This window comes from Homarus americanus, unplaced genomic scaffold, assembly GCF_018991925.1.
Source record: "Homarus americanus isolate GMGI-L3 unplaced genomic scaffold, GMGI_Hamer_2.0 scaffold39155, whole genome shotgun sequence".
In the NCBI taxonomy this organism is placed as follows: domain Eukaryota; kingdom Metazoa; phylum Arthropoda; class Malacostraca; order Decapoda; family Nephropidae; genus Homarus; species Homarus americanus.
In genome coordinates, this window is record NW_024737042.1 from 10306200 (window position 1) to 10333307 (window position 27108).

General features: G+C 39.8%; 1 protein-coding gene across 1 annotated transcript; it reads left to right on the forward strand.

The window, feature by feature from the left end:
- Positions 1-1248: 1248 nt before the first annotated feature.
- Positions 1249-27108, forward strand: LOC121872702 (putative glutathione-specific gamma-glutamylcyclotransferase 2). The gene is given in 6 exon segments (XM_042375700.1): positions 1249-1278; positions 4666-4809; positions 5137-5178; positions 16108-16176; positions 23270-23429; positions 26358-27108. Coding segments are annotated over 5 exon segments (615 nt in total). The 5' UTR covers positions 1249-1278; positions 4666-4674; the 3' UTR covers positions 26567-27108.

The following is a 27108-nucleotide window of genomic DNA, read 5'->3' on the forward strand; positions in this document are numbered from 1 at the left end:
TTTGAAGCAACTAACTTTAGTTTGCAGAAAGAGTGTATAGCTCTAAGCACCACTGTGAAACTACAAATCTCTCAAGCATTTTGTTCAAGAGGAGAGATTCAAGTTTGAAGAGTATGAAGCAAGAGGAAAGACAATATTTAGTGAAGGAAAGAAATTAAGAATACAGAACATATTGGAAAGCTGAGGCAACAGAGGTTTGCAAATGGAACATCAAAAAGTAATCCCAGATCATTGAGGCAGAAATTCAGGCAACAGTTCTTCCTCATTGTGGACAACTTTGTCAGCGCTTTTCAAAGAGGTCACAGGCTTATGAAGATCTGTACGACAAGTTTTTTTTTTTATCAGATTTAGCTAATCTGTCAAGTGCTGATATAAGCAAAGCAGCAACCAATTTGGTGGAACTTATCGTGAAGACTTTGAAGAGTCACTCAGTGATGAGCTGGTTCAGCTGTCTGGACTCCTTTGAGATCCAGATATTTGCCTTGATGAATCTGACAAGGATCACAACCAAGAGCTGTTCATGTTCACTTTCATTTAACCCATGGTAGATACCTTCATTAATGTGAACAGTCTACTCAAAATATATCAGGGGGGGGGGGGGCCTTTCACAGTCGTGGGCCACCACAGGACCTGCCAAGTCTAAACATGGCACTGCACAGGTGTATGGTGTGTAATCCCCCAAAAAGGTATTGTTAGATTTTCCGTCGCTGCATTTTGAAATACTTGACGAAATGCTTTGATATGATCCCCAGTGCTTCATCATGAGTTGGTATGCCTGCTTGCCATATCAGCAACAGCTAGAGATGGGGGTAGGATTGGGGAGGTGGTCGTCCTTGTATGGCATACTAGATACAGGTACTGTACTTCAGTGCAGGGGTATAACAAGGAATCAATTAAGCTATATTAATGCATGTGTCATTTGAATACTGTATGCACCTATAGCTACTCATTTATGCTCAAAGGTCGTGGATGTAGAACTACCAACCGTTCAAAAACAGGTTGAGATAACATTGCTCGGAAAGCCTCGAATAACATCGACCCCATGGCTAATGGGGGGACTGTACATAGACCATACAGTTATGCTGTTTCCAATGTACAGTACAGTACCTTAACAGTGCAAGTACAGTATACAGTATCTCTACAATGATAGCAAACAGTAAAGCACTTCAACCAAAGACAGCCAACGAAGCCATCTGATGCTTATCATTTGCTTAATCTTGGTTTCTAATTACAGGTGCTCCCCGACTTACGACGGGGTTATGGACCCAAATCCAGGCCGTAAGTCCGATTGGTCGTAAGTCCGACAGATAAAAAAAATATTCAAAATTAAAAAAAAATCTACAATGAAATACAGTACAGTAAAAGTAATAAATAATGAGGAATGGATACAGTACAGTAAAAGTATTAAATAATGAGGAATAGATACAGTGTGACTGAGCACTTACCTTTAATGTACAGTCAACCCTCGCTTTACGCGGTCCCACTTTACGCGTTTCCACGTTTACGCAGTACCCTGCCGAAACCGGAATGCTCACTTTCCGCGGTGTGTGTGCCCTTTTACACGGAGAGCGGCGCGAGCAGGGTGCGCACAAGGTCGCCCGGTCATCAAAACATTACCGAGTTCTTCACCCGCCACCCACCACAGCCGGCCCAAGTCAGTGATAGTGATAATGATAGTGAGCATATGGACTTATATGGACTTTGAGGGGTTTGACAAAGAGGCCCTGCAAGCCTCTGTGGTGGATAGTGATACAATTGATACAAGTGATACAGGTGAGGGCCAATAATCTGCCCTCTGCCTCGGAACCAACCCCCCATCCCCGTGTGCCCAGCCATCTTTTCTACTAATGTAAGTGTTAAAAAACCTAATATTATTGATATTTCTCTTAATTATTAATTGTGTGTGCATACCATCATAAAATTAAGAAGTTATTTTTACTACAACGTAGGTATTGTGTCTGGAAAAGTGGAGTTTGGGGGTCAGCCCAGTCTCTATTTCAATTAATCCCATATGTTATGTTGTTCACTTTACGCGTTTCTCACTTTACGCGGGCCGCCATGGGATGAATTAACCGCGTAAAGTGAAGGTTCACTGTAGTCAGGTGAATGCACATGGGGCCCCCATAATTTTCTATTTACAGGATACATGGAGACTATATTAATTGGATGAAGCAGAGGAGGAGACAGGGCTGGGTGGGTCATCAATGTTGCTTTCTTCAGACAGGTTTATGTACTGTGGAAACTTGCTGGTTGAAGGTATTGGATCATCTTGAGGGAGTGAAGAGGCAGCACTGGTGGGGTGTGAGGAGACAGCACTGAGGGACTTCTTAAAATACAGTAGATGTCCAATTGAGACTGCACAGTTTGTTTTATCTTTTCATTATAAATTTCTCTGTAGCAAGCAAGTGCATCTTGGATCATTCTGTCAACTTTGGCATTACGCTCATAATTTTGATCCATGCCATCAAACATTTGCATTCCTTTATTTAGTGTAGCAAATGCCTCTGCCATTTGTTTCACTGAAAACTTTTTGGGGGGGGTGCAGGTTCTTCTTCTACATTTTGTCTCTCTTCTTCCTCTGCAATTTTCTGTGCATCTAGTTCAATAAGATCCTCGTTACTGAGCTCTTCTGCTACACTTTCAACCAACTGTTCAACATCTTCTTTATCAATTTCTAACTCCAGTTGTTTACGTAATTCCACTATCTTGTTACTAATATCCGAAATAACTTCATTTTCATTAACTCCTTTGAAACTGTATGTCCGCTTAGGCATGCGCTTCCACAATAATCCAGTCTCATCCACATTGAATATTTGCTTAGGCAAATAATTCCCTTCCACAATCACTTCATCTAACGCCTCCTTAAAAGCTTCGGCAGCACCAACATCGGCACTAGCTGCCTCTCCACTCACCTTAACATTGTGTAGACTGTAGCGTTTTTTAAATCTATCAAACTACCCATGACTTCCTGTAACGGTTTGATCACATTCATCTCCTGCCTGCTCCTTCAGGCCTTGGAACAGGCTTCTTGCTTTAGCCTGTATGGTTAGAAGGCTTAAGGGTACACGCTTCTGTATCTGGTCTTCTATCCATATCACCAATAATTTTTTCATATCGTGAATAGGACCTTGTCTTTACTTTGATATTATAGTTCCCTTTACAGGTGTTGTTCCTTTCACTACTTCACGAATACTGTCCTTGTCCTTCAGAATAGTGGATATAGTCGAGTGTGAGAAACCTAGGTCGCGTGAGATTGTTGCTACAGTTTTTCCATTCTCATGCTGAGTTATTATCTTCATTTTCATCTCAAAAGTATTTGCCTGTCTCCTTTTCTTTGGAGCACCACCAGCACTCTCACTTGTACGCTTTCCAGTCATTATAAAATCAATTAAATACAATAATAGCGAAAGTTCACAGCGCGATCAGTGTAGGATACGATAGCCAAACACCAACTAAACGCTCCACTGAGTGAGTGTACCCACGCGGCGACCAGAGCCTCGCCACGCTCTCACCCGGGACAGAAACGTTTCGGTGTAGAAAATGCGTGCGTCATTTGAAAATATTTTTGGTCATGACTGCCGCGGTCGTATGTCCCGACGGTCGTAAGGTCAGAGCAGGTCGTAAGTACCGATGGACGTAAGTCCAAGCAGTCGTAAGTCGGGGACTATCTGTAGTACAGTACTATTAGTATATCTACAGGAATAAAAGTAAAAGATGATTGATAAATATAAAAAACATTTCATTTCACTTGGACTGTCCAGAGCTGACAGACCACTTAAACAATGAAACATTCTGTGGCTGATAATACAGAAAGTCACAAATGCCAGAAGTGCATAATGGAGAGAGGAGGAGAAAGGCCATTTACCTAACCTTACCAGATTTTTCATAAGGTTCGTGTTATCACCTTCCATTACTTAGGTGTTGTACGTACAGTACTGTGCAGTAATATCTCCGTTAGCTGGAATCCCTCAAACCCGGAACGCTCCGATAGCCAGATTGAAGTTTTCTCGAAAAATCGTTCCCAAAGCCAGAATTTTCCGGAAAATTCCAGCTTTGGGAACGATTTTCCGAGGAGCACATTTTTCTGAAAATTTTGAGAAATTTTTCTCGGTACCCGGAAAATTCTGGGAATGCGGGAGTTTTTTTCCGGCTTCGAGGGATGATGTAATGGGCAATTTCTGGAATTTCTGTAAACATTTTTCCGTTACCCGGAAAATTCCAGGGATGCGGGAATTTTTTTTTTCCGGCTTTGAGAAAGTCGCCTCGTTACCCGGAAATCTCTCATTCTTGGAAGTGCTCTACACCAATTGTTCCGGCTAACGGAGATATCACTGTATTTGGACACAACAACACTTTACTTTATCCTCTACCTAGTATCATGTGGTGAGGTGTAGTTGGGCTGGGTGGGTTAGTTATACAGTATAGCAGTAAGTCTACTAACAAAACAAAATCCTTTCCAGGACTCAAGTACCCCATAAAACTAGTCCTCTTCTTAATTTTTTCTTCCCATTTCTCTCATAATTTATTTTTTCCCAAAGTCCTGCCTACATCTGTCAGGATACAAAATCATGCACTTGATATTTTATTAGTACTATACTGTAGTATGTCCGGTAATATGCTTATGTTTTAGGGGGAGAAAAGACTAAATTGATGGAAACATTTCAGTAAGTGAGCATGTGGATCTTTGGTTATGGATCACTTGTATGGAAAGTGGACTTTCCATATCATCAGCGTGTAGTCGGTTATATCAAGGGCTATATTCGGAGGTTCTGGCAGGCGAGTATTGATCATCGTGGCGTACCTGGCAAGGTGAGTCAATCTGTCAACAGGATTTGAAAACCAGCGATATTTTGATTATTTTGCCTATCTGCTTTATTGATGAAATTATCAGAGTTCACTTGAGGATGGAACATGCCAACTCATCCTTCATCACCTCCCACTATAAACCTTCTCTGCTGTGTATTATTGTTGGGCAGTATCCTCTACAGTACTGTACTTCATAAGCTATGGTATCATTCTACAGTATGTTTCTGTAGGAAATTATTTGTTGTGTATATACTTATCAGGCTAAAGTTGTATGCACTGTACAGTACAATACAGTATTTGCTTATGTTGTGTATATCCTCTCCTTTTCAGCCGGGCAGAGTTGTTACTTTAGTTCCATCGGAGGACCCAGAGGTGAGTCTCATTGGCTTCTCATCTAACATGAGATTGAATATTTAAATTTTTTTTATTGTACCTTATATTCCTTCTTAGATTTCAGCATTATACCAAATGTAGTTAGAAATAACATGTACATTGTCCCTGTGCAAAGGACACATGGTAAGCTCTTGTCATCAGGAAGAGTTCATGAGACTCATAAACATTGTCCTAAAATTTTATCACTTTTTACTTTTTTACTTATACTTTTATCCTCTTCGCCACTGATTGGCTTGTTAGCCGCTTGGGCTGTCGGTCACGTCTGTTACGCACTGTTGGCAAGTACTGGGCATGCACTGGTTCCTGAATGTATCTGAACCTGCTCCAGTGTTGGTCAAGTCTGGTTTTGAAAGAGCTCACACTCGGTGCCGTCACAACACTCTTTGGCAGGTTGTTCGAAGAGTTCACAATTCTCACTTCGAAAAAGTTTGTCCTCGCAGTTTTCTGGACTTGTGGCTTCTTCATCCTTGAGCTGTGACTTGTGGGGTGGGCGTCCACCAGCTCCAGGTATGGACACTCAACTGAGTAGTGCCCTTTGAGATGTTTATACACTTCAATTAGGTTTCCCCTTGCCTGTCTGTAGTATATAAGGTAAGCAATTGGAGGCGCTCTAATCTCTGGGCAGCTGAGGTGCCGAAGTGCAGGCGCTAGTCTGGTGGCCCTCCTTTGGACATTTTCAATCAACTGACTGTCCCTAGCATATCTTGGGGACCAGGCGAGGTCACAGTACTCCAGTTGGGGAAGTACCTCACTCTTGAATATCATTATGAGGGACGGTCTAGATATCTGAACGACCTTCTTAAAGACCTAATAATTTAGTTGCTTGATTCACCTTCTTTTTACAAAGGCCCAAGTACTTCAGTTCATTGTCAACATACATACCCATGTCCTTTTCGCATTCAGTTTCTTCGTCCCGTTGGGACATATGATACGCCTCCTTACCGTTGGTATGTCCCAGGTCCAGTCTCTTACATTTCGTGACATTGAATTTTAGCAGCCATTTCTTCGACCATTCTTGAAGCTCACAGAGATCTTCCTGCAGCTCTTTACAGTCTGTTTCATCCTTGATAGTCAGGCAGATTGGGGAAATATATCAAGGAATTATGGGTTTAATGATAGAAGCATGAAATTTGGCACAGGCTTAGAGGAGGGCAGGGTTAACATTTTGGGCTATAGGGCCATCTCAGATCTGCCCTGAGTCCTGTGACAGCCATTTTTAATAGTGATTATTATTAAATACCGTTCCCTACATATAAGCATAGATCCGTTAACAGTTGGATTCAGATTACCTGTATAGGTAACCAGTATTATTACATCTTATTTTGTTTAAAGCTAATAAACATCTTTTAGGAGCTGATGAGTCAGTTTTTTATCATGTAAAATTAAATTGTTGTTTTATGAACTGCAAATATTTTCAAAGGCAACAAAAATACAATAACATTCACACTTGTTTTTAACACCATTCACCACAAACCTGTAAAAACATTAATTTTAATCATCATAATTTAACACTAAACTGAAACAGACATCTCTCATAGGTTCGAATCCTCTGAGGTGACCGGAATGCCTTTATCACGAATTATCATCATTGGGTGCCACAGACTGGCCACCTGTCCATTAAATGACTTGAGCTAAACCCTGGTTCAGTCTCTTGAACCTTTTCCCACCTCACTCATACGGGAAACGGCGTAATTGGCGAGAAAAAAAATCATAACTGTTGTGTTATTAGATTAACTGCACACACGGCAAAAAATAACAAGATGACTAACAATTTGGCGTAAATCAGCTAATAATCAAATATTGGGAAGACTCGGCAGCAATGTGTCAACTTATAGTTATAGAAAATACAGTTTACAATTAATTTGGATGTTGAAAAGGTGAAAACTCCAATAATCAGTTAATAGTTTTGCATTACTGTACAAGATTGACTTATTCAGTCATATAGGCTTCCACACAGGCAAAGAGCAGTTCACTATGCAGCAGCCTTTGCACATTTACATTGCCCCCTGCATCCTTTCTTGCAACCACAATGAAGTAGTTCCTGGCAGGCATGAGAATCATCGGGAAGAGCTGTTCACTTCACTTCCCAACCTCCATCCTCTTTTTGCGTCCAACTCCATTCACCAGGGGATGGAAGCGAGGGAACAGCTATCAACATCTGTGCCCAGATATAACCTGCTTGGTAGGCAGCTCTCTTAGTATGCTCCAAAAGTACAGTCACTCCTCGACATACAACGGGGTTAGGGACCCAAATCCAGGTCGTAAGTCGAAAATGCGAAGATAATTCATAGAAAATCTAAAATGGGTGTCTCTTTTTCTTTTCAGCACCTCAAAGCTCTCACTTTTAAGCTTGCCAGCCATTTTAAAGGGAATTACAAAAGAAAATTTTGTCAGTACACAGCGCAATCACTAACATCGGGACTCGAAAATACGTAATTTGAAAAAAAAAATGGGTACGACTGGGGTGGTCGTAAGTCGAGGAGTAGCTGTACAGCCCGTGTTGGGGTAAGGTCATCCATAGATCTGCCTTTTTGAGAAAACAGCTGCTTACGGGCCTCGTTCACCCCCCGCTGCACTGCTAGTGCGATCATAGAGGAGCACAACAAAGTGCTCCTGGTGGTCCTCAACAGAGCTAGGAGTGGATGCCATACACAGAATGCTGGTGTAGCCTCATCAAATGCTTTTCAAACTTCTCACAGTCCTTTTGCCCTTGCCAGCAAAGGAAGAAACAGTGTCACACCCACTGAATGTGTGTGAAGAAAAGGCAAGGCCTTGCATTTCTCGGGCCCAAGAAAACCTGCCATCTCATGGACTGGGAGGTATCTGAAGCCTTTTACTGTGGCAAAGGCAACCCAAAGCTCAGTGATATTGAGGAGATGAAAAGTTGCTATGGCCAACACCGTCAGTGTCTATTGTGCGAATCATCACCATGAAATAGCCATGCTTGACTGCATCTGCTACATGCAGGAAGATTCGTGTATCGGCCTCCTCCTGAGTACAGGGGCAAGGCTGGTGATGTCACTTGGCTGGGTACAGAGTACATTTTTGTGATCTGTGACAATGACCTGACGATCAATCTCGTGGGCTGTTATTTGTTTGCTCAAGAAAGAGAACGGCTCTATTTTATTGTTGTCATTTCTAAGAAACTCCTGCCAGTTTCAAGGTAGACCATTGGATGATTCCACTCGCCTGCAACTTCCTTTACCCCTGTTACTGCATATGTATGTCTTCAGGCTGCCTGGAACATGCTAGTCCCATACCAAATCTACCCTGTTTGCATGCTGCAGCTGTGAACTGATGTACGGCGAGAATATTTAGGTTGAATACTCGGAGAAGGTGTATGAAGTCCCAGGCTTCATCATATTGACAATTGCTGCTCCATCCAAAATTACAGCATCTGTAGTAGGTGAATCAATCTTATCCACAGATGGCTCGGGTACAGCAGTAGTTAAGGAATACCTTGTTGGTGGAGGAATCAACTCTTCCAGGCAGTATACAAGGTCTGACTTGGTTCTAAGCCTCAATTTGCCCATACTTGAGAATGATGGTGGACATACTTGATTTTAGTGTGCAAAGAATTCATCAAGGTCACCATCCCAAGTTTGTCACGAAATGTACAAACTTGAGAAAAGTGAACAGTCACTCTTCACAGATGACAGCTGATGTTTAGCTCTTGCCTTCTCCCGCACTGGTGTTTGACTGAGAAGAGGGAAGTTGTTCCGTTTGATGGGATCCTTGATTGATCGAACCTTGTCCACAAGACACTCGCTGACAAATGTTCATACAGTTCTCTTCCCAGTCTCTTGATCTTATGGACCGTATCAACTACAACTGGGCCAGCTAGATCTCTAGTGTCTTGGACGAGAAGATCACAACTGTTGTCAATGAATGGATTCCCCATCTCCTTAATCACATTGCTAAGTGCCTTCACATGAGTGAAGAATGTCATCTGTGTACTTTTTGTCTGCTCATGGTGTCGATGCTCTGTCTTTTTTTCTCGCTTCTCCACTGAATCCTGGAACTCTTCTATTTCGCAAGCCATCTCAGGACTGGACACCATCCAGCGTTGCAGAGCTGCAGGGTTCTCTGTCAAACCAATAACACCACCATCACCCTTGACATGAGCATTATACTGTATAATTGCCAATGAGAAATTCCTCATACACAGCAGGGTGCCTCTCGGCTTGAGAGGCCCTATCACATATGTGTACAGTGGTCCCTCGGTTAACGAACTCAATCCGTTCCAGCACGTTGTTCGTTAACCGAAAAGTTCGTTAACCGAAACCATTGTTTCAATGGGTTTTTGGGTAATTGGTTCCAGCTCACTGAAAATTTCCTAAATTCAACAAAAATGGTAGAAAATTTCACTTACTTTGAGGTGTGTATGTAGAAGGCTCCTGGATGATGATGATGATGGGAATTAGAATGGGGGTGGAGGAGAAGGAAGAAGAGAAGGCATTGGGGTGGAAGAGAAGTCACCCCGTGGCACCATTTCACCCATAAAATTTTAGTTCTCTTGGTGTATTTCAAGATTATTTTCTTTAAATCAACACTGCACTGCATTATATATTGTCAATATGTAAAATATATTTCAAAATGACCAATAATTTGCTTGGAAACACAGAAAAAAGCATTTAGTTGAAGAGAGTCTCAAGCAAGATGTTACCTCCACTGAAAACAGAGAGAGACTAACGCCTGTCTGGTGTGTTAACAGGCTGGATGGCACGCCAGAAACTAGTTTCTTTACCTTCAATTATGCTCAATAATTGTTAAAATGACTAAAAAAAGTTAATATTAAACTTTTAAAATTATTGAATAGTATAAACTTCTTGATATTTACTAATATAGTAAGGAATTTAAGCCCTAAAACCGATTACTGTATTGGCGGACTGATACTAAAGCTGGTTGCCAGGCCAGTGCAAGCGAAAACATGTTGAGGTCGGTTCGTAAGAAATTCGTTAACCGATTTTTTGTTCGTTAACCGAAATTTCGTTAACCGAGGCGTTCGTTAACCGAGGGATCACTGTACTGTATTGGTATCCATAATTGGGGTGATCAAGTGAGAAAACCCAAGGGTCAATCTGTGATAAAGCATCTATGTAGAGCATGAAGTCAGCCTCCCTTAGTGATCTTACGTACAGTATATCATTACTTGAAGCTCAAGCTTGCAAGTGTGTCCTCAATGCCCTGGCCATCATCCAGTCGGGAAAAAAACTCATTGGCAAACAATCTATCTTCTTTAAGCCCAAGAGATTTTCTGCAAGTGTCTTGTACCTTGCTCCTCCTGTGTTACGTTTTGATTGTGCTGGACAAATAGTGCTTCACTGGAAAACTTTTGACGTAGCACACATTTGTCCCAGTCAGTTTTTGTAGCAGCTGATGTGCTAGGCTGCTGGAGATCTGCTATTTTATATATTTTAGACATTGCCTTGCAGTTAAAGTGACTATCTGGAAATAGAAAAAATGTAATTGTCACGCCATCTTTTGCCGTCTAACCTAACCTAATTACAGAGAAGCCTAGGAAACATCTAGCAGCCTTTCCTGTAAGAAACATGTGAGGAAATAAGCAAGATGTGGAAGAACATAACATAGAAGTAGACTCTCGTATAGGCTGGCGGCCATTTTGTTAAATGGCTACCATGGTCCTCAGGGAAATAATTTGCAATGGCCTTGTAGCTGAAAATACTTATAAAGACATTATCTAATAGTGTACCTATTCCCATGCTTCTATCATTACTACCACAATTTTACCACCAGTCTGCCTGACTATTAATTTCCCTAAATAACTTGGCATCATCCACAAACATTTGTATGAAGGAGTGTATAGCCTTTGGCATGTCATTTATGAAACAATCAACAACGGGCCCAATACACTGCCCTGTGGTACCCTGCTTTTCACGGGTACACATGACGATTTCGTACCATTAATCACCACACACTGCTTGTGATCATACAGAAAGTCTCCGACTAGGGCACTTCCCCGAATCCCGTACCCTTCCAGTTTAATTATCAGCCTTTCATGGGGTATGCTGTCAAAAGCCTTGGCAAAATATAGGTATATAATGTTGATATTGCCACCCTGTTCCAGGATTTGGATCCATACATCCAGTATCTTGAGTAATTGTGTTAAACGAGTGTCCTGGCATAAAACCATGTTGGCAATCCTTTACAAGGTTGTTTCATGGTAGATGTTCCATCCTGGCATCTATTAAAATGCTCTCAAGTACTTTGCCTACTATGCTGGTCAGGCTCACTGGTCTATACTATAATTTGTGGAGTGACGATTGCCCTTCTAGAAAATAGGACTCGCATAAGCCATTTTCCAATCACTGGGGACCTTTTGCTCATCCAGGCATTTACAGAACAGGATCTTCAGGGGCTCAGCAAGCTCGTTGCACAACTCTCTTAGCACTCTGGGATGCACCATGACAGGACCGGGACTTTTATGAACCTTTAGTTTTAACAATTTATTTTTTATAACCTCTTTTGAGTACACAATGTAGGTCAGCGCTGTGTCGAACTGTCTGTCCTCAAATGCAAATGCAGGAAGATTGTTCACATCCTCTCTTGTGAACACCGAGTAAATGAACCTGTTCAACGCCTCTGCCTTGTCCTAGTCAGAATCAGCGTAACTACCATCTTCAAGCCTCAGGTCCGAAACTCCTACTTGCTTTTTTTAATTTTGACTTTGCATAGTGGTAATATGCTTTTGGGTTTCACTTGACCTCACATGCAATCTGCCTCTGGAGCTCTTTTTCAGCACTTCTACTCTCTGACTTTGCTTGGTTCCTGGATCTGGCATAAATCCTCCTTGCCTGCTTATCATTTGTCCTAACCCACGTCTCGAAATCCTGAGATTCTTCTTAACTTTGCTGACTGCCACATGGTTCATGTGTAGCGGTCTCCTTGTATTCCTGGAGGCACTGGGTTTGGTCTTGTGTATATATTTATCGATCGAATGGTTAACTTTTCTGGCTCTGATATTCAGAGTAATATCTGTGTTCTTATTTCTTAGTAAATCAGTCTAGTGTATACTCCTCATCTCCTCCCTTATCCCGTCGTAATTTCCTTTGTAATATTTGAACTTGGACCTGCTTTTGTCGTGAACCAAGTAACAGTTAAATCTGAAGGACAGCGTTATGTGATAACTGATGCCAACGGGGGCTAGGTCTTCCAGATTTGCCACCAAACCCTCCTTGTTAGTAATGATGAGGTCCAGCGGTTTGGGTATTTGTTCCCTCTGGAGTGAGTCGGATCTTTAACATGTTGGAATAGAAAATTGTGTCTCAGAGTTTCTACGAAAAGAGTGGTGGGATTATTTAGGTCGTTTGGCGTGGATTCATTTCTCCAGTCGATGTCGCCATTATTAAAGTCCCCCATGAGGAGGAGGTGGCTAGGATTTAGCGCCGTTACATTGTCAATTAAGGTTCTTAAGTTCCTTTGGTTTAATACGCTACAGTTTGAGGATCTGTAGACCTTATCAAGGAACGTGTCAGTACTGTACAGTATTAGTGTACATGACTTTCATGCAGGAATTTATTCTTGGTAACGTCTTTGATCTTGGTAGTGATTCCAGCCTCCCTCCTTTCTTAGTAGCTGCAGCGTTTGCTAAATTCCTTGCTTCAGATATTGTAAAAGTGGAGGATGAAATCTACTACTTTCAGGGAGATAATAAATATATTACTTAAGTTTTGAGTTAAGACTTAATGAGTGTTTGAGGCTGTGAAGAACACCTGAGATGTTGGGCTGATTTTTGTCCCCATACAGTGTAGCTCAGGATGCTTATATGTACGTTAGGGTGTGACAGTTGCCCCAACTTTGTCCTACGATGCTGTTCAAAATTTTGGTGTTGCATGTTGGCTTAAAAAATACCCACATGCAATTTTTTTAAGATTCATGCACATTTGAGTGAGCACCAGAAATTTGAAAAATAGCGATTTTGCTTATACGGCATACGCGCCTATATACTGTATGAGATTACACAACCATCATAAGGAATATTAACACAAATCATTTGCCTGTCTTAATTAAAAGCTGTTATCGTTAACACAAAAAAGTTAATCATTCTTATTCTCTCATGGTACATTAAGGGGTTTTATCATATACTGTATTCACAAGGTATTATTTCTCTAGAGCAAGAAACCATGATTACTGTTCGGAAACAGATGATCGTTTGCGCTGATTAGGAACGCGGAGTCTGTCATTTTCAACGACTTGAAGGACTTCTTGAAAGCGCTCCTCATCCCTGGCAACATTAAGAAAGTCATGGCAAAGTTTTACACCATGCTCTGCAGCCTCATTGACGACCTGAAGCTTGTCCACAACCCGTTTCATGTTCAGGTAGTCGCCATGATCCGCCCATTCACTGGCTGGACTGTGGAGAAACTGATAGGGCATGCCTAAAATAGTGAAGAACCGGCTTGAGTCATGCCCAATTAGGTCCACCAGGGCAGTGCCACTTTCTGGGACGGGGAAGATATGGCTTTCCATAGCCCCCATGATTGAGCCCCACTCTCTTAGTAACAAAGCCAGTGGGGCCAACTCCTCAGTTAGGTACTAAGTGTGTCTACCGAGTGCCACACATGGTTTGTCAACTATTGTGACATCATATGGGGCAAATTCAGCCAAGGTTTCGACCAAATTCAAGTCATTCAGTGGCGCACTTGCTGGAACGGGGCAAACAATCCACCATGGGACATAAACAGCGACTGTGAACACAGCAAACCGTTCTCACTTGCTGTTTTGACTTTTAGTCACAACCTTGGCTTTGGGAAACTGCTCTTTGATCTGGCCTGACAAAAGAACAATCTTGAGGGTATAGAGCAGTTTAGCCATCCACCTTGCTTTGTGAAGTGCGCCGGGGTAGACCATCGTGAGTTCACTGGCTCGGATCCTTAGTTACAGGCAGCAGACAAAGCTCTACCAGCTCCTTGTAGTCGCCACGTGTAAATGGTTGGGCTAGAGATTCACGGAAGAAGTCAGCCATCTCCTGCTGGCGCTCCTCAAGCACTCCAGGCATTGTGGGGGTAGTAGTATTTCTTTTTTCATTGTACGCCAGTTGAGAGAAATGGGTCTTGAACCTAGAAATGCAATTATTGGGATTATTGTATTTCGTACTAATCTATAATATTGTTTTAGGGGTATTAAGATTGATATGATCGATCATTTGCTTGGTGTTAGTATATCTTATAAGTCTAATAAAAGAAATTCCACTAAATTTGTTCATTAGATAATAATATTCCTTGTTATTTATGAAGTTCATAAGCTGAAATAGCAATACTTGCTGGTACGACGGTGTTAGCTCAAACATGCACCGATCTCCAAGAAAATTTACAGGGGTGTTTCCAAGATAAATACACAACACTAAAACTTTGAACAGCATTGTAGGACCATTTTTTTATTTTTGGAGGGCAACGGTCACACCCTAATGTACGTGCAGAAATAATTGTTATTGATTATGAATATTTGTGTTAATTATCTTTTCAACAAGTCATAGAAAGTGAAACTTCATTTAAGGGATTATGTTATGATAAACAAAACACATATTTCACAAACCAAACATCTTTTTATAGTGGACAACACATTACTGGACTTGAAATTTAATCCCTTGTGTATGGGCCCCCCTCTGAGCTGAATAAAATCATCTGGCATTAGCCAAGTGGCATCCCTGTAGTAAAGGGGTTAAATTAATTTTGGTGTTTCTATGTAGTGACAGTTTATGCCAGGTAGGTAGGTACTAGGTGCAACAATGAGGAAGCATGAAGTTGTTGGGAAGTGCACATGTGAAGTTTACCACAAAGAGGCATTTGTTGCACTCCCTTAAAAATAAGAAGTACAATACTGTACTGTACTGTGTAAATGATTGAGACTTAGTACAGTATAACTCTTCTATATCCATTAACTGTGTTCTCTTCATATACAAATGTGAAGCTATAGAACTACAGTACAGTATTGACTTTTTCTCAATTTTACATCTTTGTTTTTCCTTGATCATTCATCAAATCATGATACAATGGATTACTGAAAATTCAGCAAGGGTCAGACTAAGTAGTTGTCAGATTTTGGACTTGCCAGTTTTAAGAAACTTGCCATCACAAGCACAGCAACTGTAAGCAATGAATGATCAGTAGTGCAGGCAGCCACAGTCCCAGACAACAGAGGAATGACTACGTGTTCCAAATTTGGGGATATTTTCCTGACGAGTTATAATTTGGGTGCGGTGGACCTTGTGACCATGACCACAAAGTACTGTATTAGGTATTATACTCTACTGGACATAAGGTACTGTACTGAGGTTTGGATCCACAGACCTTACACTTTAATTATTACATACATAAAAGGTACATTCGACCCAACATCCCAGGTAAAGCTAAAGTATTCTATGTTCAGTACTATACCAGTACTTAGAAATAGAAATAAATTTTTAAATTTATATTTATTGTTGCATAAAAATGCCTGTTCAGTATCTATCAACCTTGTGTGACACAAATTAAATTTATATTTTTGCTTCTCTCGCTATAAATAAATTAAAAATGGGATAATTGTCCAGTGCAGTACAAGTACTACTGTACTTGTAAAAAGAAATGAAACAAGATTGGCTAAAAATTTTCATTTGTAGTGAAAAATACAAACTGTTGTGTTTAGGCAGCCAAAGTTGTCGTCCAAGGTACCAATGAATGAATTAGAGACTTAAGGTAAATTTGAAATGTTTTTTTTTTTTTAGTTTCTGATTTTTTTAATGACAGATATTCAGCCATCCACTGAACAAACTGAATATATTATTAAACGTTTTCCTTCTCTTGTTTATCCATTCTCTCCATATATACCTACCACCTCTCATACATCCTCCCATCCTGTTTTAAACTCAGGATGAACCAAATCTTTACTGAAACTTAGTGTATGCTTCAGGCTCAAGTATGGGGTGTGGCCTATGAAATTCCTCCGGAGCAAGAGATGAGCGTTACAAAGCAATTGAACGTACGTGAGCAGCGCTTTAATAAGCGGAAGTCTGTAACTATGTACTGCCCCAGTGGAGAGCTGTTATCCCACCCTGTGCTTGTGTATGTAGGAAGTAATGAGCCAGAACTATTTTTGGGTGATGCTACACTAGAGAACATGGCTGAGCAGATTGCCAGGAGTCATGGACCCTCAGGTGCCAATTCTGAGTACCTGTTCCAGTTGGCAAGGTTCATGAGGGCTGAGGTGCCACAAGCTCATGATGATCATTTGTTCCAACTTGAGGCAGCAGTTAAAGAATTACTCACCAAATCCAGTGAAGACCATCCACAGATTGACTGTCGTCATAGTGAATAATAATGGGTATGCTTCTGTTGCCTGTTAAGCCTTATAGTATTGTATTTTATAAAATTTCTCTCATCTTGATACACATATTAAATTCCCAGTACAGAACAGGTAATACTGTACCTGTAACAATAAAAATATTGAGTGTACTCAAGTTCCAATAATAGTAGATTCATTTTAATATCAGTTAGTTGATTATTTTGTGAAGTTCATTGTTCAGGTTAACAGTGATTATAAACATATATGACAGTACTGTTGGGTTTAAGCTTCCTACTATTGTGTATGAACACCACTTGTCCTGCCTGCTTATATTGACTGTAGGAGCTCTACCATAATATCACTTATAATTTTTACATTTGTATTGCCTCCATCTATACTCTCCACTTCCTCTTTTGTGTCACCCATGTTCCACTCACTGGAAACTTTCAAAATATTTGCTTTTTATTTTGCTTTTTCTGTGTTTTTAAACTACCTTTATCATTCAAATTCAGAATGTTTTCGAAGCCAATTGAAGAACTTCTTGTTCCAACTCTTCTTTAAGATTATATTACTTGGTTGCTCTTCTTTCACCTTCTGTAGTTGGAAATGGACCATGGCCCTTGGATGGATGGAATGATAGATAATTCAGGATGTAGATGGAGAGATGTACTGTACTGTAGATGATTAAGACCTCAATCATGAGAACATTCGAGACTACAAATTCATTTCAAGAGTTCACATGTCTCCAGATATTTTGTTGCAGTGAAACACAGTACGTACAGCTGCTCCCCGACTTACGACGGGGTTAGGTACCCAAATCCAGGTCGTAAGTCGAAAATGCAAAAAATACATAGAAAATCTAAAATGAAATACAGTACAGTAAAAGTAATAAATAATAAGAATGGATACAGTGTTTCTGTGCACTTACCTTTAATGTAGTCAGCTGAATGCACCCGGGGCCCCCATAATTTTCTAATTATACATGGAGACCACATTAACTACATCAATGTCACTTTCTTCAGACAGGTTAATATACAGGGGAAACTTGCTTGTTGAAGGTATTGGATCATCTTTAGGGAGTGAAGAGGCAGAACTGGTGGGGCATGAGAAGACAGCAATGGGGGACTTCTTAAAATATATGTCCAATTTAGACTGCACAATTTGCTTTTTCTTTTCATTGTAAATCTCCCTGTAGCAAGCAAGTGCATCTTGGACCATTCTGTCAACTTTTGCAAAACGCTCAACATTTTGATCCACTCTGTCAAACATTTGCATCCCCTTATTAATTGTAGCAAATGCCTCTGCCATTTGTTTCACTGAAAAATTTTTGGGGGGTGCAGGTGGTTCTTCTACATTTTGACTCTCTTCTTCCTCTGCAATTTTCTGTGCATCTAGTTCAATAAGATCCTCGTTACTTAGCTCTTCTGCTACACTTTCAACCAACTGCTCAATATCTTCATTATCAATTTCTAACTCCAGTTGTTTACCCAACTCCACTATCTTGTTACTAATCTCAGAAATTACTTCATCTTCATTAAATCCTCTGAAACTGTTCACATATCTTTTCAGGACTTTCTTCCATATTCCCTTCATGCACTGACCTGTAACCTCATCCCATGCTGCAGCTATGTTCTTTATACATTTCAAAATGTTGTAGTCCTTCCAAAACTCTCTTGACCGTTTTCTCACCTTCAGTAGCAACAATAACCTAAGCGAAGGTCATACGTAAATAATTCGCTTTAATAGCAGCAATAGCACCTTGATCCATGGGTTGGATGATAGAGGTAGTGTTAGGTGGAATGTAGACTTCCTTAACATCAGGGTGCAGGTCGACCAGGTGTGGTGGGTGTCCCGGAGCATTATCCAAAATTAAAAAAATCTTGAATGCAATCCCTTGTTGCAGACAATAGTCCTTAGCTCGTGGAATGAAACAAGTCAGGAACCAATCCCCAAACAGTACTAGGGTCATCCGTGCTTTCTTGTTACTGCGATAAAACACTGGTAGTGTGTGCTTGCTGACATGTTTAAAAGCCCTTGGGTTCTCTGAATGATATGTCATGAAGGGCTTTATCTTGAAACCAGCTACATTCACCCCCAACAGTGTGATTCGGTCCTTGAATGCCTTGAATCCCAGCATTGTTTTAGCTTCTTTGTGGATGTATGTCCGTTCTGGCATGCGCCGCTTCCAAAATATGCCAGTTTCATCCACATTAAATATTTGCTCAGGCAAATAATTTCCCCCCACAATGACACGATCTAACTCCTCCTTAAAAGCTTCGGCAGCACCCACATCAGCACCTGCTGCCTCTCCACTCACCTTTACACTATGCAAACTGTAGCAGTTCTTAAACCTTTGGAACCAACCATGACTTGCTGTGAAGGTTTGGTCGCACTCATCTCCTGCCTGCTCCTTCAGGCTTTCGAAAAGGCTTCTTGCCTTAGCCTGTAGGGTTAGAAGGCTTAAGGGTACACGCTTTTTTATCTGATCTTCCATCCATATCACAAGTAATTTTTCCATCTCATGAATAGAACCTTGTCTTTTCTTTGTTATTATTGTTCCCTTTATAGGTGCTGATCCTTTCACTACCTTACGAATACGTTCCTTGTCCTTCAAAATTGTCGATATGGTCGAGTGCGAGAAGCCTAGGTCGCGTGAAATGGTTGCTACCATTTTTCCATTTTCATACTGCATTATTATCTTCATTTTCGTCTCTAAAGTAATTGACTGTCTCCTTTTCTTATGAGCACCACCAGCACTCTCACTTCTACGCTTGCCAGTCATTCTCAAGTGAATTAGATACAAAAATATTGTCAGTACACAGCGCGACCACTACCGACAACAACGACAGCCAAACACCAACTGAGCGCTCTACGGTGTGGGTGCTGTAGCCACGAGACGACCCAGCCCACGCAACACTCTCGTACAGGACGGAAATGTTTCGGTCTAGAAAATGCGCGCGTCATTTGAAAATTTTTTAGTACCGACTGCGGTGGTCGTACCGACTGAGGCAGGTCGTATGTGCGGGTGGTCGTAGGTCGAGTATGTCGTAAGTCGAGGAGTAGCTGTACAGTAGTACAAGTAATATCTCCGTTAGCTGGAGTTCCTCTGCACTAATTGTTCTAACTAACAGAGATTTCACTGTACCTGTACTTTATTATCCCCAACCTGTTCAACTCTGCCTCACCACCTCCACATGAAGTATTACATATATTGTACTGTATATACAGTATAGTATATATTTATTCTTGCTTTATGGCTTTATTTTACATCTCACACATTTTGTATGTACTGTACAGTACAGAGTTACCATGACTTATACTGAATTAAATTTAAGTTGATCTTAAATCTGTAAAAAGTCATAATTAAAATAAAAATTATATTTTCAATGATACTGCTCTGAAAATAAGATTGTTTCTTATACAGCCGGCACTTAACATACGCGGGGGTTACGTAACAGAGATACCCGTGGATGTTAAAAATCCGCGTATTTTTGCTGCCTGCCCCCCCCAAAAAAAAAAAACCCCGGCCCCCCATGTCCTTATTTACCGTATATACCTGTGTGTAGTTCGAGTTTTTAAGACCAAATTATTTGGCAAAAAATTGGGGGTTGACCTCTAAACGGGTAATAGTTTCGTTAGGTTGAAAAATATTTACCAGTAACTACCAGTAAACAATGGAAACGATGCACCAACGCACCACCAGCTGTGAGTGTCGGTACAGTTGCCAGGGCAGATCTCTTGCGTCATCATAGCGAGTCCAAAGTAGCCAAATCCATGGTATGGTAGTACAGGACTATGTAAAACTTAAAGTATTAATTTATTAAAGTTTATTTATAGATACTGTACATAAATTTTTGTTCATTACATTTGAAACATCAATCTTTGTTAATTAAATTTGAAACAAAAGAAAACTACGATACCGTATTTTCATTAAAATATTACATCAAAAGTATATTTTACCTTAACTGTGACTGAATGAATATTCGTATTCTCAGAAATAAATATGGAAATATAATATTTTTGCTGGAGTGACGTACATATTACAGTGAAAAGTGGGATAAAATCATGACGAAAACAATGACTTTCGCTTTCTTTCGTTATTCAAAAGATTTTACCGTAATCGCTTTTCAAATGGTTTTCAGTTAAAAAACTGTTGTACTCGTACTGTATTACAATAATATTCTATCCTACCATTAGCCTTATAATCCCACAACTGAAAACCATTCGAAAAGCGATTACGGTAACATCTTTTGAACGAAAGAAAGAGAAAGTCATTGCTTTCGTCACAATTTTATCCCACTCTCCACTGTAATACGTACATCATTTCAGCAAAAATATTACATTTCCATGTTCTCAGAAATAAATGGTAGTTTTGTTGAAACGTAATGTACAATATTTAATATTAAAATGCAAAAATAGCAAAACAATTAATACACCCGTAATGTACTGGCTGGCATCTCCACTCGTCCCTGCTCCCGCGTCCAAGGTCACCACTCCTCCCAACTCGCTCCCTCCTCACCGTCACTACTGCCGACAACGAACACAAATGTTTTGAATAACTGCACCTCCACTTCCTATGTACAGTACTGAACTGTACTGTGCTGTGCATTTTTACAAACAATAAACAAGGCAAGAAGAGCTATTAAAAAAAAAAGAGATAAAAATTTCACTTTACTGTACAGTTCCTATCCTCGGCGACAGGACGGGTGTCATCGGGCTCATCGTCACTCAATTCCATAACGGGTGGTGAAGTGGGGGCGACGGTGGATTCAGCTGCTTCCTCACTGCCGCCAGTGATTGATGGTGTTAAATCTCTCCTTCGGTGATCAAAGAACATGGTGATGGGGAGTTGTCATCTCTTTCTTTAATTTCTTCCATGATGTTTTTGTATGGGGCGAAAACGTCATCCATCCCTCGCATGAATTTCAGGGCACGCACCATGGAGGGGTCCATACTATAGGCCAGGTTTTTCAGTGCCTCAATATTCCTGGTCATCTCCCCCAACTTCTCCAACGTTATTTCTTGGTGATCTTCCTCATCCTCTTTCCCTTTCGCTTCCTCTTCCTTGCCTGAGTCTACTAACTCCTGTAGATCCTCCTCGGTCAGCTCAGTGTCGTGCTCTTCAATTAGCTCCCTAATCTCGTTCTCTGCCATGTCTTGGAAGCCTTCAGCAGCCACTTTCCTTGACAGTGCCAGGGTCTTTCTGAATATTTTCATTAAAATCCATCAAAATCATTTTCCTTGTCATCGTCTTAAGCACTAAACAGCTCCTCCCAGTCTTCTCCTTGAACAGGGCTAGAAGGTACGTGTTTTTCGAATCGTTTTCAATTAAAAAAATCTTACAGCACATGTATATTTTACCTAAACTGTGCCTGAATGAATATATTCTCAGAAATATATAGTAGTTTTGCTGAAACATGATGTATTTCAATGTAAAATAGGATAAAATACATGACAAAAACAAAAGACTTTACCTAACCTTCCAATGTTCAAGAGATGTTACTCGTTGTTTTAATAGTTTTCGGTTAAAATACTGTTATATTACAATGATATTATATTCATACTGTGCTTGATATACTACATTCACGGAAATGAAATATTTTTGCTGAAATGACGTACGTATTACAGTGGAAAGTGGGATAAAATTGTGAGGAAAACAATGACTTTCGCTTTCTTTCGTTCAAAAGATGTTACAGTAATCGCTTTTCGAATGGTTTTCAGTTAAAAAAAACTGTTGCATCACAAGTGAATTAGGATAGAATATTATTGTAAGACAACAGTTTTTTAACTGAAAACCATTCGAAAAGCGATTACGGTAACATCTTTTGAACGAAAGAAAGCGAGTCATTGCTTTCGTCACTTTCCACTGTAATACGTACGTCATTTCAGCAAAATATTACATTTCCATATTCTCAGAAATAAATAGTAGTTTTGCTGAAACGTAATGAATTTCAATGTAAATTAGATAAACTACATGAAACAAAAGATTCACTTAACTTCCATGTTCAAGATATAAAGTTACTGCTTTTTAGTAGTTTTCGGTTAAATGTTTTATATTAGTGATATTTATTCATACTGTGCTTGATATAATACATTCACGGAAATGTAATATTTTTGCAACTACAGTACAATGCTGATGTCAACATTGCTGGTTACAGCGAGACTGACTGAGTGAGAGAGAGCTATGCAGTGTGAGTTACGGGAGCGGGCGGTGTTCAGGTTCGTGTCAGCGATTTGAATGTACTTCAATTACTAATGTACAGAATATTCTCCGCGTGGGCAATCCAGATATGCAATCCGTGTATGCTAAACCAACGTGAGGCCGACTGTATACAGCTCCTCCCTGACTTACAACAGGGTTAGGGACCCAAATCCAGGTCTTAAGTCGAAAATGCTTAAATAATACATAGAAAATCTAAAATGGGTGTCTCTTTTTCTTCTCAGCACCACAAAACACTCACTTTTAAGCTTGCCAGCCATTTTAAAGTGAATTACAAACGAAAATTTTGTCTGTATTCTGACTTTGGGACTCGAAAATACGTAATTTGACCAAATTTTGGTACGACTGAGGCAGGTCGTAAGTAGCAGGTGGTCATAAGTCGAGTAGGTCGTAAGTCGGGGAGGAGCTGTATTAGAAATGAAGACTGACAAATAAATAGCAAGACACACATAAAGTCGGCCTCAGGAGTCACTATGGAGTTTTGATATGTTGTGAATGAGTTATATGCTGTACAGGATTTTTCTGATAAAAAAGTTTGTTCTGGGATTTGACAGTTTCACATATTTGCAGGATCAAGTGTGGGGCATGGCATACAAGATAAGTGAGGAAGACCAAGAGAAAGTGATGGCACACCTTGATCACCGTGAGAAAGATGGTTATCATCGTAAATGAGTGCTCTTTCACCCCCAAGACACTTCAATCCAACCTTGGCAGCTTACTCTCTACTTAGGTACATTTATACATGGGGATGACTCACTAATTTGTTGATATAATAATTAGATAAGCATATTGTTTATTTACATTACATAACATTTAGGTTTCTTAAAAGTTGCACTCCATCAAACCAAGGTCACTTTTCCCTTATTAGTGATTGATGTAAGAACACACCAGACTGGTATAACAAGTACCGTATTTTACGGCATTAGGCACTTTTGTGTCTGAAAAATGGCAAAAAACTCAGCCTGCATTCTATATGTGAAGTTGCTGTCTCCCCCTAAGCTAATGAACACCCCAGTTGCTGTCTCCAATAGGCTAAATTCTACCTAGCTCAACTCCAGAATTAAAAATATATTATTGCTTACTTAAACACATTATTATTACTTTTAAATAATTAAAAATATAATTATTGTAAATATAAAAGCTCGATTTATAACTACCTGTACTGATGATGGTAACCCGAGTTGATTAACTTTTGTACGGCAGACACCCAACTCTTCAGAGGTAGCTAAGCAGTAACCATTTCTGAACTCTTACAAGCATTACGTCTTATTAATTCCATACCTTCAACATTTATTTTAAAATCTACAAATACCCGATACAAATGAAGATTTACATATACTGTCACTTTCTTTTCACATTTGTGTCTGTTAACATCACTGGCGGCATTTTAGCCAGGTTAGACTCATCACTGAGGCTACTGGGCCAAGCTGTGAGATGTTATGGGTGTCTTTCATCTCATATTTTCGGGTAGATATACATAACTTTCTTCATTTATTTTTACTCAGTTACATGCACACACCTTCCTACATTCATAGTGTGAAAAAGTAAAAGAAAAAATTACCCTTAGGGCAAATACATAAGGGAATACTGTATATATTTCTTTGCATGTGAGTTAGCTGGCTGGCTCAGTGGGGGAGCAGGAGGAGGCAAGACGTGTGTATTTGGGGGGGCATTGGCAGAATCGGTGAGGTGGAACCTCCATTGGTATGAACCAGGAGTTATATGCAGTGACTGAGATTAACTTTCATTTTATTTACTGGTTTGGCAATACAGTATTTTTTTGTTGTAACTTATTTATTGGTCTTATTTTTATTTATTCCTCACATTTACTGGTACTGATTATATTATTTTAGGAAAACTATGGCTACAGGAGGAAAATCCACACAAGATTTTTCCTAAATACCTCCCTGTTAAAATGGGAGGTGCTTCTTATATGGCTGTGCATCTTATGACGTAAAGTATGGTAACTTGCCAGCTTTCTTCACCCCTTGAATGGTGTGTCCCTCCTCTCATCAGACATACTATTTGAATCTTCATCTCATTATTTACTGTACTGTACTATCTATATACATTATCCATATTTCTCTGAAAAATAAGTTCCTATCCACTCATCTTTTCCACATTTTCATTCTTAACTATTTCTCCTTATGTCATTACCTTGAAAATATATAGTTTTACATCAGAGCTGGAGCAAGTATAGTATCTTTGATATAATGCACTAATATTTAACATATTTTGGTATAGCGAAGAATTATTGCTGTAAGTTGGTAATAAAATGTGTCATGGCCATCGTTCCCCAAGACCTCAAGCAACCTTAAGCAAAAGCCAAAGACATAAAAAGTAATGAAAATTGTCTTGTATGGGGCAGCACAACCGGCACTTTATACATTTCTTTCTTAAGTGATTTTACAGCAACATATAACAATGTCTCTTTATGAATACAGTGTACCTTATTTAGATATTGTACAGTACTTATAAACTGTTTTTTATGAAACAATCATTTTATGGCTTGAACATGGGTTAAACTTCCCATCATTTAGATATTGTAGTGATAATGCTATATGTACTGTGCTGTGAAAGTGGGTCCCATAGGCATGACTGCCCATTAGTACACAAGGATGCAGCATGGCCTGTACTGCATTCGACCACCTTCACCCTCCCATGTTGTAAACCCATTTACAGTCAAGTGAATTGGGAGTGCCCGGGATCGAACCACCGACCCATGTACAGTAACAGGACCACTGCATCCACTTGGCTGCTGCTCCACTATACACCTTAATTGAGGCTAAAGTCAGTGATGATTATGCCCTTATCAAATATTGTGTCATATTGCTCCCTATCTATGGTGTCCTAACAAGTTTCTTTTGAAATTTATATATGGCATATAGGTAAGAAAAACAAACACCAGCACCAAAAACAAACATTATCATAACCACATCAACTGTTGTACCACACATCTATAACAATCACCATGTCTGGCATAGGAGGTAGTAGCAGTAACACACTTATGCTCACCATTTGTCAAGTCATAATACTTAAAACTTGGTCTGACTCAAACTCCTGAAATGAAATGTGATTTGAGTAATTATCTTTCAATTATGGTGACCTTGGGAATGATTTAAAAAATGCAATGTCACAAAGTCAGAAAAAATCCAAAATATGAAAACAAATGTTGATTCACAGAAGTCATAACTTTTTTATTATCTTTATGTATTCTTCCAATTTGTGGCTTTGCTGTGTAATCTGTTAGGTCATTGCAGGCAAAATTTATTGGTTTAGTTCTTTAGCCCTTTCCTACCTCTCATTTTGCATGTATTTTACTTTTGTACATCCTTGGTTTCACTGCTTTGCCTGTCCAGGTTAAGGAGGTGATGTGCTCCTGTTTGCAAAATCACTTGAGGACAGTTGAGGTAGAGGAACTGGAGACGAGAGTGGGTGTGTCAGAGGGAGAGATCCAATATACTGTACACCAGAGATGATGTTCATACCTGCTCTTCAAGGCATTAGGTCGGTGTAATTAGTGGAATGTGTCCCAGGGAAGGGTGGTAGGTTAGAGCCCAAGAGTTCATAAAGTCTCCCATCAGGTAAAGAATATTTTTTTGTTTTGTTTTTCATTTTCAGACTCCATTTTAAAATATTTTCATCTCTTCTTTTGCAGGAGCAGATTCCAATCCCTTCTATACAGGTCCAACAAATGAAGACACCATTGCCGACATAATAGCTTCAGCAGTTGGTCCAAGTGGGCCTAATTCTGAGTATCTCTTCCAGTTAGCTGAAGCAATGAGAGTTGTAGGAGCATCTGACACTCACCTGTTTAGTATTGAAACAAAAGTGAAAAATTCCTTGGGGGTATGTAGTAATAAATGATCAATTAAGTTATTCTCACACCCAAACTAAACTATATCAATACATTTACTGTAAGTGAAAAATTTCTTCAGCCTTTGTAGGGATACAAAGAGACTTAAACTAAACATTTAATTACTATTACTTTCTTTTTGTCATTTAGTATTATAATAGTTTGTAAGATAGTAAATTTCCAAGAGGCATCATGCCATTAGATCCTCAGATGAGTTTATTTTAAGATATGACAGGTATGTTTCACATTGTTGTACGTTTTGCTTTTAAGCCTTCATCTTGCCAGTAATTTGTGTTCCAACTCTTGTGCTGTGTACAAGGTTTAAGCCCAACATCTATTTAAGGCTATCAGTATCACTATAGCCTTCTCTATCAGTTGAGAGGAAATATTATCTCTGCCTGTCAGCAACTTTGATAGGGGCTAAATGGTATTTTAGTACTATGAGTACAACAGATTTCCCTTACAGCTCTTCTCCAGGTACCTCCTCTTTTTAGAAAACTTTGTTTAGTGTAAACTCGTATTTTTATGCACAGATTATATAGACTACATCTTA